The sequence below is a fragment of the Idiotropiscis lumnitzeri genome, chromosome 20 (genome assembly GCF_059441095.1).
Source record: "Idiotropiscis lumnitzeri isolate Australia: NSW breed Sydney's pygmy pipehorse chromosome 20, RoL_Ilum_1.0, whole genome shotgun sequence".
NCBI lineage: Eukaryota > Metazoa > Chordata > Actinopteri > Syngnathiformes > Syngnathidae > Idiotropiscis > Idiotropiscis lumnitzeri.
Window position 1 is genome coordinate 5,477,307 of NC_142410.1, and position 12,865 is coordinate 5,490,171.

At 42.5% G+C, this 12,865-nt stretch overlaps 2 protein-coding genes across 5 annotated transcripts in view; one reads left to right on the forward strand and one right to left on the reverse strand.

Annotated features, from left to right (window-relative positions):
- The window catches only part of mapk8b (mitogen-activated protein kinase 8b), an 87,932-nt gene that overhangs the window by 14,828 nt on the left and 60,239 nt on the right, over positions 1-12,865 (reverse strand). The window lies entirely within an intron of this gene.
- Positions 697-11,145, forward strand: frmpd2 (FERM and PDZ domain containing 2). Of its 2 annotated transcripts, XM_088285255.1 has the most exons (30): positions 698-1,012; positions 1,519-1,640; positions 1,716-1,879; positions 2,637-2,702; positions 2,802-2,981; positions 3,067-3,142; positions 3,219-3,306; positions 3,423-3,579; positions 3,711-3,782; positions 3,860-4,034; positions 4,129-4,264; positions 4,342-4,480; positions 4,759-4,911; positions 5,007-5,192; positions 5,290-5,449; positions 5,533-5,731; positions 5,810-5,898; positions 5,973-6,053; positions 6,199-6,306; positions 6,464-6,580; positions 6,672-6,850; positions 7,084-7,182; positions 7,921-8,014; positions 8,592-8,677; positions 8,756-8,951; positions 9,853-10,067; positions 10,294-10,360; positions 10,440-10,579; positions 10,645-10,724; positions 11,005-11,145. In XM_088285255.1, the coding sequence occupies exons 2-28, from the start codon at positions 1,520-1,522 to the stop codon at positions 10,478-10,480; spliced, it is 3,444 nt and encodes a 1,147-aa protein (XP_088141381.1). In that variant the 5' UTR covers positions 698-1,012; position 1,519; the 3' UTR covers positions 10,481-10,579; positions 10,645-10,724; positions 11,005-11,145. The 2 variants fall into 2 exon arrangements, with proteins under 2 accessions (XP_088141382.1, XP_088141381.1); XM_088285256.1 differs by lacking the exons at positions 10,294-10,360; positions 10,440-10,579; positions 10,645-10,724; positions 11,005-11,145 and adding an exon at positions 9,360-9,375 and having other exon boundaries at positions 697-1,012; positions 9,853-10,025.

Genomic DNA, 12,865 nt, shown 5'->3' on the forward strand with positions numbered 1-12,865 from the left:
GCTATTTTGTAATTATATTAAGTGGAACAAGTCATTAGAGCAGCCAAAAATTGTACACAAGTATAAGTAATTTTTTTGTTTAGAATAGTATCACTCAAGTAAAATTGGATACAGTTCTAATAATTACATGAATGATTGGGTAGCATTGTTTTACTTCGACTCAATCTCAGAATATTATATAGAAAATCTATATTTTTTGGTAACTTATTTGAAATATTAATAGGGACCACTGCCCATCTTCATGAATACAATACTTGATTTTTACAGAAAAGTCTGCAATATAAAGGTTAAGGTCACAGGATGGTCACAACATTATATGAATAGAATGTTGTTGATACGGAGAGTAAATCTTTCTCCTTTTTCTAGGGTGTGAGGTGTGCCATGAAAAATTTCAAACCCCAACTACAAGTTTTCCCATTCAGTGTCTACAAAAATATTCTGCATTCAATTGCTTTGTTCACCATGACAACCTCGCAACGCTCCGTACATCAGACAGTTCCTGGCAGAAAAGTACATTGGCATGCTGTAGCGACCCGCCTTTTGAAATGTATCTTTTAGTCGCACGCTTTGTATAATGGTGACGCGTTCACAGATAACAAAAGAAAGTGAGCTAATTGAAACTGACAGCCTCTTGTGTTTGAAATGCCTCATTAACACAGTGATGCCTCCACTGGATTGGCCCTTCACTTGCCCCAGCTGCCATTAGCTTGTCCGGCAAATCCAATTATGCGCTTAGGTCCCCGGTCTAAAAATAGTCGAAAATGACAGAAAACACAGAATCGACACGTCACTAGTTGTGAGTGCAGAGGAAATGATATCTGTAGTCTTTGGTCTCGGCAAAGACAATTATGCTGTCATGAGGACATGATGACGATGATGATAGGTAACAAGCTGCCATGACCGATGGGGACCTGGCGACGGAGGAGAGGCGGATGACATGGCAGCGGCAAACGTGTAAGAGGAAGGATTAGATTCACAAGGCGGATGTCTGAGGGCAATTAAAGGGAATAAGGTAAGCTATACATGACATGTAAACAAATAATTCTCACATCTAAACATGATTAAAAAAACGCCAGAAATATATTGTGAGCTCCTACGTGGTGCAGAGTAAATAACTTGTCAGGGGTATCGTTTCTTTACTACAAAGTATATTAGCACGAGTGATCAACAATAGAGCAAATTTTTTTCCTCACAAAAAACACAGAAGGAAAGTTTGTTAATTTGCACTTGACAGGCGGAGACATTTGATCCAAGAATTTAGCAAACAATGTACATGCTGTAATGAGAAATAAGTATAATTGCGACAAGAGGTTGGTCATACGTTCACATGGACTGCTCAGAGCTGATTTATCGTCAATGAAGCGCAATAATAATAACTATTTTAACTGAAATTATTCATGTGCAATTTAGTCTTCAGTGAAGCTTAAACACAGTAGTGTGCTTGAATATGGCAAAAGTTGCAAATTAAAAACGATAATAAGAAAGAGGTGGCTGACATGCAGCTCTGTTTGTCATCAGGATGGGTACATTTGTGACCCTGGCAGAGGTGCTAGAGGCCCGGGGGTCACCACTAGATGAGGATGAGGTCTGGTGTCTGCTACTTGTCACCACCGAGGCCTTATTGGATGTTTCCAAGAAAGGTAATTAGCCTCCAGTAAATTCCCACAAATGAGCCACCTGTTAACCCCAACAGTTTCTGCCGCTGGTCTGTTTAGGCTCTGGCAACATGGGCAGTGTTCTGAGCCCTGGCTCGGTGCTACTGTCCGCTAATGGGCGTATGGCCTTCAAGAGCTGCGGGCGAAATGATGATGTGGCCTCCTTCGTGGCTCCTGAAGTCATTCAGGGTCACATTGCCTCCACAAGAACCACAGCTGAAAAGGTTGGAAAACTCAACTAGTAGAGACCAAAGGTCACATTGGTGCATGTTCCTTCTTGGCATGCTACCATACAATTAAATTATTTTTACATTTATAGGGTTACTATTTTGCTATTAAAAGCAAGAAACGCCAATGCTATCTAAAGTCACAAAAGTCCAAAGTAGGATGGGAAGTTGAGCATTGGTTAGCCAGGAGCTATTTTCAAGGACACGTTTGACTTTCAGGGGTTATTGAACAATATCAAAGTAACCATCTCAGGTAGCGGCCATTTTGTCATGTTGACTGAAAATGACATAACAGTTGCTCGGGGCTGAAGTAACGATCAATCAGGGCTCACCTGGTTTCTGAAGCTGGGCCATGATTGGCCGTTATCGGTCTCAGTCGACGGAAGTGACAAAATGGTTAAAAACGGGTGCGTTTTACTGCTCAACTCACATTCCGCAAAGGAATGCCATGTTTCGACTAGCGGGCCTGCATAAAACATTGTCTTGCAAAGACATTTTTTGGGCTCGACTTCCTCTTTAAAGTTGATAATGATATAGTTCGAATCAGTTGATATAAAATACAGATGGTCCTGTAAGCCTAGCCTAATTTTCATACAGTTCATGTGAAATTCCCTCAACTTGGTAACAAACACTTCTATCTGCCTTGTGTCCAAAGTTTGCGGCGCAACCCCACAACCTTGGAAATGATAGTTATTAGCCATGTAATGGATGGCTACACCCTTGTAATAGCAAACATGTCTCTGCTTTCCCACAGACACTTGTGTACTCACTGGGCATGACTTTTTACTGGTGCTTGGATTATCAGCTACCTCAAAACCAGGTACTTTGCTCCTTCAAGTATCACCCATCCAATTAATAGCAGATGGTCACACTATATCACGAAATGTAGCCCTCTGACCCCCCTTTTCCTCTCCCATAGCCTGTCCAGTTTAGCGCAGAACTGGAGGGTTTACTCTTTAGCATGTGCGAGGACGCAGTAGTGAGGCGGACAGACCTGATGACGGTGCAAGAGACCTGCGAGCTTCACCACAAGACCTTTATGCTTCATCCGGCTGAACGGCTTGTCAAGCAGCTGGTGGAAGACATCTACAGAAACTCGGTTAGTGGGCAAGGAGGGAGCCGCAAATCGGTTTGACTATCTTGGTTTCCGCTATTTTTTTACTGACAGTACATTCTTGTAACAGGCGGATCCTGTGTCAATGACAGAAAATGGATCGCTGCTGAGTGATCGTAGTCAGATCATCAGAGACAAGCTACACGGTTAGAAAAGCGATGATGTGATGTTGAATGCGCAATCTACTATGTGTACCTTACTTAGAACTGGATTGTATTTCAGGGCGGTCTTTTTGTAACGCTACATGGTTGACAAAAAAGAAGATCTCCAGAAGATTCTCAGGAGCATCCTATACACCTGAGTCCGTAGGGTAGGAAATGATATGACGCGTCTCATGTCAGATCGCTCAAACAAAAAGCTGCAACGTTGGTTAGTAGATGTCAGGAGTGACATATTTAAGAAGATGATGACGTCATTCCTGCTTAGGATCCCCTCGGGATGCCGACGCACTGAGAGTAATGGGAGCTGGCAACAGTTCAATCGCACCGTCTCCAGCCCATACCTGGATGGGGGTCGACGCGCTAACTCGAGATTTCTCGCACAGTTTGAGTCCACGATGAGTCTGAATGAGAAAAAAATGAAGGTGGGGAAAATTGCTATTTCATGTGCAGAATTTGTATCATTAAAAATCAACGGCTAATTTTTTTTCTTTTTTTTGTGGTGGTTATGATTGAAGAATTATTCTATTTGTATGTGCGCAATCCTTTGTTGTAGGAGATGGGTCCAGAGTTTCTCAGAATGTCAGATGAGCCTGTGGTTGTCTTAGAGCTGCCTGGATCCATTTTGGTGAGAGCCCAAAGGAATTCAATATAATCAACCATTACAGTTTTTTTCATAAAACTAAGTCGCCCTTTCTTCCGTAGTCAAAAAAAGGAAAATCCCCCACCTCGCAGAGAGAACTGACTGTAGTGATGCCAAACGGTCAGAACATAGCCGTCAAATGTGAGGTGAAATCCAGAGGCGGAGACGTGTTCGATATGATTGTCGCTCACGCCAACCTGGTGGAACACTTTTACTTCGGCCTTGCTTACATCGACGGTAAATGAGCAATTGCACCAACAGACGCATTTAAAAAATATGACAATTCAGTTCACGTGCAAACTTAAGTCTCCTTCTCTTTCTCGCTCGTCAGATAACGAGTTTTTCTTCGTGGACAACGATACTAAGATTTCCAAAGTTGCTCCGGATAGTTGGAAGAAAGTGCCTTCAACCACCTTTGTCCTTTTCTTCAGGGTCAAATTCTTTGTCAATGACATTTCTACTATTTTGTAAGTATTTTAACGACCGAGTTGTCCCCCTCAAAACGAGCCTTTGTTACAAATGATTCAGAGTGTCACCCTATCAGGCACAAACAGACCCACCACCAGTTCTACCTCCAACTCAGAAAAGACCTCTTAGACGACAGATTGTCCTGCCACGAGGAGACTGCTCTGTACCTCGGAGCTCTGGCCTTGCAGACAGAGTATGGGGACTGCATGCCTGAGGTGTGGAAGAAGTTGAAAAAGACCTCATACTTTACGTTAAGTGCATTTCAATATGGATAATTACCGTATTTTTTGGACTATACGGTGCACAAGAATATAAGGCAACGTCTCAATAGTTCTATTTTTGAGAATTTACGTGACAATTTATGGGTTATAAGGCTCACCGTGTTATAATGTTGATTTTTGAGAAAAATAAAGGATCTTGAGTTCGCCTTATATTCCGAAAAATACGGTACATTAAAAGGATCAATGCTAATGTGGGTTTTTTTTTGTTCCAGGTGTATGGTAGAAACTACTGTCGCCCTGATCAATATGTCCCCAAACGCGTGATAGAGAAACGTGCCTTGCCTTATATACTTGGAGAATTGCAACGGCTTCACACAAACAATGCCCAGATGCTCACAGATGAATCCGAACTTGAGTTCCTGAAAGTAATAAAACTCATTTCATTCCAAATCCTTCTTTTGGATGCACGCATTCTGTCATTGATTTCACTCAACAACAGAATTTGGTACCGATCATGCAGGTGTGTCTACAGTTGCCTGAATACGGTGTTTTGTTCCACCGCGTGACACGTGAAAAAAAGCCCGTCGAAGGAGAAATTATCCTCGGAGTTTGTGCCAAAGGCGTTATTGTGTATGAGGTGAAAGATGGCTGCCGAAGTACGAGTCAAACGTTTTACTGGAGGGAGACAGAAACTTTTTCCTCCAATGTGAGTGGAATGGATTACCTAAAAAAATCCAACCAATGATTGCGAAACCAAAAAAAACAAAAAAAAAGAAGATAAAATGTCCTTTACGTTCTTTCAGAGGCATAAATTTGTAATAGAATGTCGGGCCAGTAAGAAGAAACACACCTTCCTCACCGAGACCTCCAAGATAGCCAAATACCTGTGTAACCTCTGCTCATCGCAGCACAAGTTCAACAATGAAATGAATTCTCGCCAGCTCGGTCACAGCATGGCATCGGGTCAGTTACTTCTCTTCACGTCCAGAAGAGTGAAACCATTATCGGAGAAATTAACTTCTTTGTTCTGTTCTATTTGTCTCCAGATGAGAACATTCCTCAATACGCAACAGCTTGCCGGACTCAAAACAGCCGCTTCAAGTCCATCATGGGTTCAGAGACGCCGCAAGATGACAGTGGTCTGACCACTCCTCAACACCAGTCCCTGACAAGGCTTTGCGAAGATGTCGCTGCGAGGATTGAGGCCCGCTTTAAACAGCAGCGGCAGAGTCTTTACGAACAAAGGTACATAAACATCAAGTTTTAATTCCGATCCCCGATGAACACAATTTTCCACAATTGCCATTCGGAAATCTTTTGCAGCACATGCTCCAGCAGTCAGTGCGGCAGCACTGGTATGCGTTCTCCGAGAAGCGGATCTGAAGCTCCGTTTAGCTCGCCGGCAGCCAGAGGTACAACCAGTCACACGCAGTTAGCCTTGTCAAATTCACATTCGTATTTGCCTGAGTTTGGATTTGTCGCACAGAAACTCCAACTAAACAACGGCCAACGTCAGAAAGAGAGGTCCTGTGTGTTTCTCTCAAGAAAGACCCCAAGCTCGGCCTTGGTAAGATCTTACTACACTTGAGAATTGACTATGATGTGTTGGCTGTTCTGCTCTGAAGTGCTTGAAGAAAAATCCTAAAAGAGGTGACATTATTTGCAAACGCAGTCAAGGTGACTTGGTTGGTCTAAGTCATGCGTTCATGCAGGCATCATGATTGTGGGAGAAGACACAGTGGGACGTTACGATCTGGGCATTTTTATTGCCTCTGTAGTGCCTGGGGGACCTGCTGATAAGGACGGACGTATACGAGCAGGTACAGAATCCAAGTGAATCGAGTTAGGTTTCGATGGTTTTCCATTTCTGCCTATTAGGTTATTTTGGCCCAAGCGCATACAAGTGCGTCTATTATGAACCCTTTATGATGTGGTTTTGGTAGAAAGCAAAAAAACGATTGTGACCTTTTCCCTTAGGTGGTCGCCTGATCTCTCTGAACCACATCAGCTTGGAGGGCGCCACCTTTAGCGAGGCAGCGGAGGTCATGCAGAGCAGCCCGGAGGAGGTGCAGCTCATTATCTCGCAGCCAAAAGGTGCCCTGTGTGTGCGCGCACGTGTCCATGTCAGCAGACTTGTATCAAATGAAATATTTTGCAACGAACTGATATTTAATTTCAATCTCAGCCCCCCAAACTCCAAACACTCTGCGGCCTTCCGCTTTGAGGAATTATGAGTCGCAAAGCACGTTGATGGCATATGGACAGCCAGGCGACAGCCTTGATGAGATTGTCTCCGTCATGATGGAGCCAAAGACGGGCAACAGACTTCAGCCTCCTCAAGAAGTCCGGATCCTAAACGCGCAAGTAAAGCGACATTTGGAGTGTGCATACTTGTTGTACACTCCTCTCCAAAAAATATTGTAATAACTAAGGTGTAGAATGAAAGCGTTCTTATTTATTTTCCTCCTCTAGCCTCTCCAAACTTTCGCCTTTAAACAGCCTAGCGCTCCTATTTTTCCTTTCATGCTAATTCTAATACTCTGACTGTCAGTTATTTGACAGCTGAGTGCAAAACTAAAATTTTGTGTCATTTTAAGGACGGCTGTTCGCTGTCTTCCACGCTGAACTACGTGAGGTCGGAGGAGAATGTCGTGAAGCTCAAGAAGGTCGCCGGCAGCTTGGGCATCAGCATCACTGTGAGTTTGCGATGAGCTGGGCACTTGACCAGATTTTGACGATCACTCCCCCCACCCATCCGGCCTTGACCCTCCGGCCTTATTCATAAAAATTGTTGGCCCCCGGCCCCATACCACAATCTCTAAAACAATCATTAGCTTGCAAAGTTACGATTCAATTATTATGGTTCTCTCTGTCTGAGGTATTTTATTTGACACATTCAGAGGCAATTTTTGTCATTTGCCCGTATCGCATGTAGGTTCATCACACGAACGAGGGCCGATTCGTGGGCCAGACTAAAATCCACCTCTGGCCTTTGTTAATCAAACGATTTTTTAAAATTTGTCACCCCCCACCCCCTCCCATCCTAAAAATGGTTCCGCCCCCGGTGTGGACTGCCCAGCTCAGCTGAGTTGTGCGTCTTAGCACTCGCTAACTGACTGAATGTGGGAAAATGTCGTTGACAGGATATTACAATATATTTAAAGAGTTTCACCTCAAATGATTCGTATTGATTACTCGGAAAAAGATGGTTCTGACATCCACTAAGGAGGCTACGAGGAAACGAGCACAGGAGTGGGTCACAAAGTCTACTTGACTCAATCTCATTAACATTCCTGGCCCAATAGGATTAAAGACAGAACGATCGCGCTTGTTGTTATACCAAAGCCGCTGCTTCAGCCAACTATCAATGTTGGCGTATTACTGATATGATGTATTTGTATTCAATTAATGCAAGGCTAAATGCTATCATTCAGGATGGTGTCAATACGAACGCTGCCAATGGAGGAATCTACATCAAGAGCCTCGTTCCGGGAGGGGCTGCGGAGAGAGATGGGCGCATACATGCAGGTACGGCTAAGTAATTAGAGCAGCTGCGGTAAATGCATTTTAAAACCATACGACAAAGTTGTGTTATCAGTCATTTTTTCGCGGCTACGGTTCGCAAACTGAGGCTATTTTTTTTTTTAAATCCCCCCAAAAAAATGTCCCTGCTTTCACCAGCTTTTTGTCATGTACTGCCAACGTTTCTTAAGACCAGAAATACTCAAGTGTGGTACGAGTACCATGAATGAGTACTAATTCAAAATGTTCAATCCATGCAAGTTAGATTTTTATTTAATTATTTAATCCAGTGTAGTACATTTGTTAAGTTGTAATTAACTTTAAAATACATTTTCATTCAACTTATGTGCAATATATTTTATTTGAATCATCAAATGCATTCTTTTTTTCCAATTTTCCCCATTTTATCACACAACTTCGACGCAATTGCGGGCAATATATTACACTGAAAATGTCTTTTTTTTTTATAAACACCTAGACCTACTATGCTACTGTATTTCAATGTAATATGTAGAACCATCTCTGACACACACTCACAAAGGATAGTGAAAATATAATCATACTTTTTTGTTTCCTGCTCCAGGTGACAGGATATTAGAGGTTGATGGGATTAGTTTTCAAGGCGTCACCTATGAACAGGCTGTGGATTGTCTATGCAAAACCGGGGAGGTAAGTGCAAAAACCTGACTGGTCATTCTACATTTGAGTGGCATGCAGATGAAAAATCTCCCACCCTCTGTTCTCCAGATGGTGACTTTGGCTCTGGAGAGTGTGCCCTTGAGCTTTCCCCGGGTTTCTCTAAGCGCCTACACTGACACCAGTGAACCCACACTTAACACCGACGTAGCGACAAGGCAGCTCAGGATCCACAGCGTCTCGTCCATTAGCACCCCTTGGAATATATTCTGCGACGGGCCCAAGGACTACAACTTTGTTACTGACGGTATGTTTTCACACACACTGCACTGTGGTTACTTGTAAGGCATTTGGAGTACAATTGACCAAAAGCCTGGCAGAATGGAACGGAGCTTAAGATAGATCTTTGTGAGCGAGCCAGCAGTTGTCACTAAGCTGAGTGTTTTAAAAAGCAAACTCATCTGACTGCATGAAGATGAACTTTCACACACTTCCTCTTCCTGATCTTTCTTTCTGACCCCGACCTTCCTCTTCTTATCCCTCTGGCTTGCCTTATGCTCAGGTCTGCCATCCCTCCTGCTTAACTTAGAAAGTCGATCATTTTCAAAGAAATGAGCAAGTTCTGCGAATCTTTACAGTGGCCAGTTCAGTTCCTAATCTGTCACCTGCTTATTTTTTTTTTTGTTATTCTTTGCTTTCGTTGTGTCTCCAAAAGTTGGGAGGACACGCAAGTAAGGATTTCTTTACTTTGAAATTGTCATTTTAATATTGCAACCAAAGCAAAAACATGCACTTGATAAAGTGGAACACACCAAAAATGGCACAACAAATGGCAAACCACTTCTTACCTTATCTTAACGAGTAGAAAATTGTAGCAGGACCCCCGAAATTAGCTCATGAGTGTGCTCCATAGTTAGTTACTTAGTAGTGACTGAAGTTAGATTTTAGGGCCACAGTGTTAATTAACTAAAAAGGTGATGTTGCAACAATTTCATCTACATGAATGAATCAACATGCAATGTCGATTTTTGCTGATTTTAAAAGCGCCAATATCAACCGGGCCCTACTCAGTACAAACAAAGGTAACGGTCACTTGACAATCCCGATCGGATGTGAAGCCGTGGTAATTTCGATGCACTAACGAGCATTCTCTCATCTTCCCTGCATCTCCATCGTCCAACCCCCTCCCCCCCCCAAAATCCTTTCAGAAAATACACAGGAAGTGACTCTGACTAAGAGCGCCAATAGTCTGGGCTTCAGCTTCGTTATGTGTGAGCTGGACCCGCCCATTCCGGACTTTGGCAACCTGATCCGGATAAAGCAGCTTTTCCCTGGCCAGCCGGCCCAATTGAGCGGCAGGATCAATGAGGGAGATGTACTTTTGGCTATCAACGACCAGTCGCTCAAGGAGCTGTCTTATCCAGTATGTGGATTAGGCTTTTTAAATGTGGAAACTTCACCGTTTTCTGAACTCTTGGAAATGTTCAAGTTTGCTTCATTTATTATAACGTCATCTTTTATACAGAATCCACCACCTGTATGATGGATACAATTTAACTTTCTGATTATTACCGAACCAACTGAACTGCTTCATGCCACCCATATTTGGCGTAGTTTCCATGATTTACAACACGCATTATTTTTCCTAGAAAGTACTAAAGTTGTTCAAGACGTCAGGCCCTGAGGTCCGGTTAACTCTCTGTCGGCCTTTACCAGGTATTTACGCACATTCCTTTTGTGGCCACACACATTGGCACTGTTTTTATATTTTAGTTGCTCACTCTGTTTCCTTCAGGGATCCTTCCGTCGGTCCATCAGCTAACAGGGGGAACATGAGTCATGCGTCACACAGCAGCAACCAAAAACATTTAAAGGCAGGTCTCTGCATCCTGATCAGACAGAACTGAGATACCAAGATGTGCTCTAAGCGAACAGGTCAGTGTTGTGTGACCTGAACAGCTGAGACAGATGACGTACATTGACATATTTTATGTTCCCAGCATACTAAAAAAGATGAACTGATTGAGGGTGAAACGTGGCTGTCAGCAGTTTGTTTGTGGCGAAAAGAACCAAATTAAAGGTGAGGAACTAACTGCTGACTGCATCAATACATATTTGAGACTTGTGTTTATATACACGCGTACCTGAATTTTCAACCCTAACAATAGAATTAATTGAGTCTCTTAAAGCGTTTGAATCATCCTCACTGAAATGTAGCAAACTTGCTTGTTGGGAACTATTACAAAGCATCTACCAGAAGGTGGCAGACTTGAGCTTAAAATAGAAGTGTTTGGGTTCAATGTTATTTGACCTACTCGCCAATAGGTGCTGATAGTGTAATTTTTTCCTCTCTTCCACAGGTGACTGGAATGAACAGCAAAAGATGACAAAATATTTGTGCTTCTATGCACTATAAAATAATATTGTGGAATTTGCGTCTAAATATGTATCTATGTTTTAAGTTGTCTTGACAAAGGCTACTCGTATCAGTGCAAAATAAAACCACCGAGCCAGAATCTCAACGTGTATGATTACCCTCCTTAAAAAAAAGCCAGCTAATTAGACATGTGGGAAAATTACGCAGCGTAGACACTCGCACACCTCCCTGGGTGAGGAGGAGCCAGTAATCGTCCGTCGTAAAATAAGCGTTCCTGTATTTCGGTGAAAGCCACTAGTGCATCTGGATCCCATCACAACTTGTGCTCCCTTTTGCAAATGATCCCAAATGTTTCTAATTATGCCAGTGGAGACGGCCCAAGGCTGTGTGAGTATGCGTATGTTATTTGGTGTGTGTAATCGCCCTGAAGGACATGTACACCCAAACACTAGCCTCTGTTTATTCATGAGCGGAGAAACAGAAATGGACAGTGCGGTCTTGACCTCTGCAGCCTCTGCTTAGGTCACTGCCCATGCCGATGACTGATGAGGGAATGATGGCGTATTTTCACGCCGCTTGTGACACATCACTGGTTGGGAACTGGGCAAAAAAACGATTAAAAAAATAAAATAATAAAATAGAAATAAAATAATAAAATAGAAATAAAATAATAAAATAGAAATAAAATAATAAAATTAAAATATATATATATATATATATATATATATATATATATATATATATATATACACACACACGCACACACAAAATGTTGGATTATTTTCTAGCAATATATGTACTGCACTGTAGGCATTGAGTTAGTCATTTTCAGAAAACAACCTCCGGCTTTTGTAGCGAAAAAAATAAGCAAAAATATTTGACATCATGAGAATAGACAAGCGCATGGATAAATGTCATTGTTGTAATGCTACGGCCTCGTGAAAAAACAAAAAAAAAAAACACCACCCAGACAAATGGGTGCAGTGACGCTTTTTGGCAGGCCTCAAAGGCCTCGCTCAGCATTACAGGTTACTCTTCACATTTTCCATTGCCGCTTCTGTGACGCACGCTCCATTTAAGAGACAGCAAAAGACGCTCGATGCACGCTTGAGTCCACGTCTCACTCGGCTAATTTCCATATAAAAAAATGATTGAGCTGATATGCCATGAATTAAAACAAACCACGTTATTGCGATTGACCATGCAAGCGTCTCATCTCAAAGGAAGGAAAACCGATAGAACCATTCTAATTACATCCTGAGCAGAACTATGTAACAACGAAAACAGAAATGGTGCATTTTAAAGGGAACAGACAGCAAAGGACCATTATAAGTGAGCCACTGATGCAGTGGAGCTTGAAAAAGTAATTGCGGGGACGTCAATGGAAAGGAAATAGAAAGTAATAAAAGTTCAATATGCGAACTGAATAGAGATTGAAGAGGGCTTTACATTTAGACATGCACAAATCGGCTACGCAGAAAAGTTCAAACATGTCAAGAAAGTTCAGTGAGGGAGGTCATCCCAAGAGGATGCTTGTTAATGCACTGGAGGGACAGATTCGACATCTCTTTCAACGGAAATGGTTATCAGACGTCTCCACTGCATTCGGAATGCAAAACAGCCTGGTGAGAAATGATTCTCAGCAAAAAAGGACATCCACACTCTCTTACTCATTCAGAATCATTTATTACTAAATCTTGTAACCAACAATCCTGAATGTTTAGATGACGTAAAACACGTCCCCCAAATATATGATCGCCACCCCCCCGGTCCCTCTGAGAGGATACCGGAAGCGTTCCCAGGCCAACTGTGAGAATGTTCCTCCAGCGTGTCCTAAATCTGCC

Coding starts and splice junctions, on each gene's coding strand:
- frmpd2 (XM_088285255.1), top strand. CDS start 1,520: ATGGGTACATTTGTGACCCTGGCAGAGGTGCTAGAGGCCCGGGGGTCA. Junction 1,641..1,715: donor ATTGGATGTTTCCAAGAAAG/GTAATTAGCCTC, acceptor TGGTCTGTTTAG/GCTCTGGCAACATGGGCAGT. Junction 8,678..8,755: donor GTCTATGCAAAACCGGGGAG/GTAAGTGCAAAA, acceptor TCTGTTCTCCAG/ATGGTGACTTTGGCTCTGGA.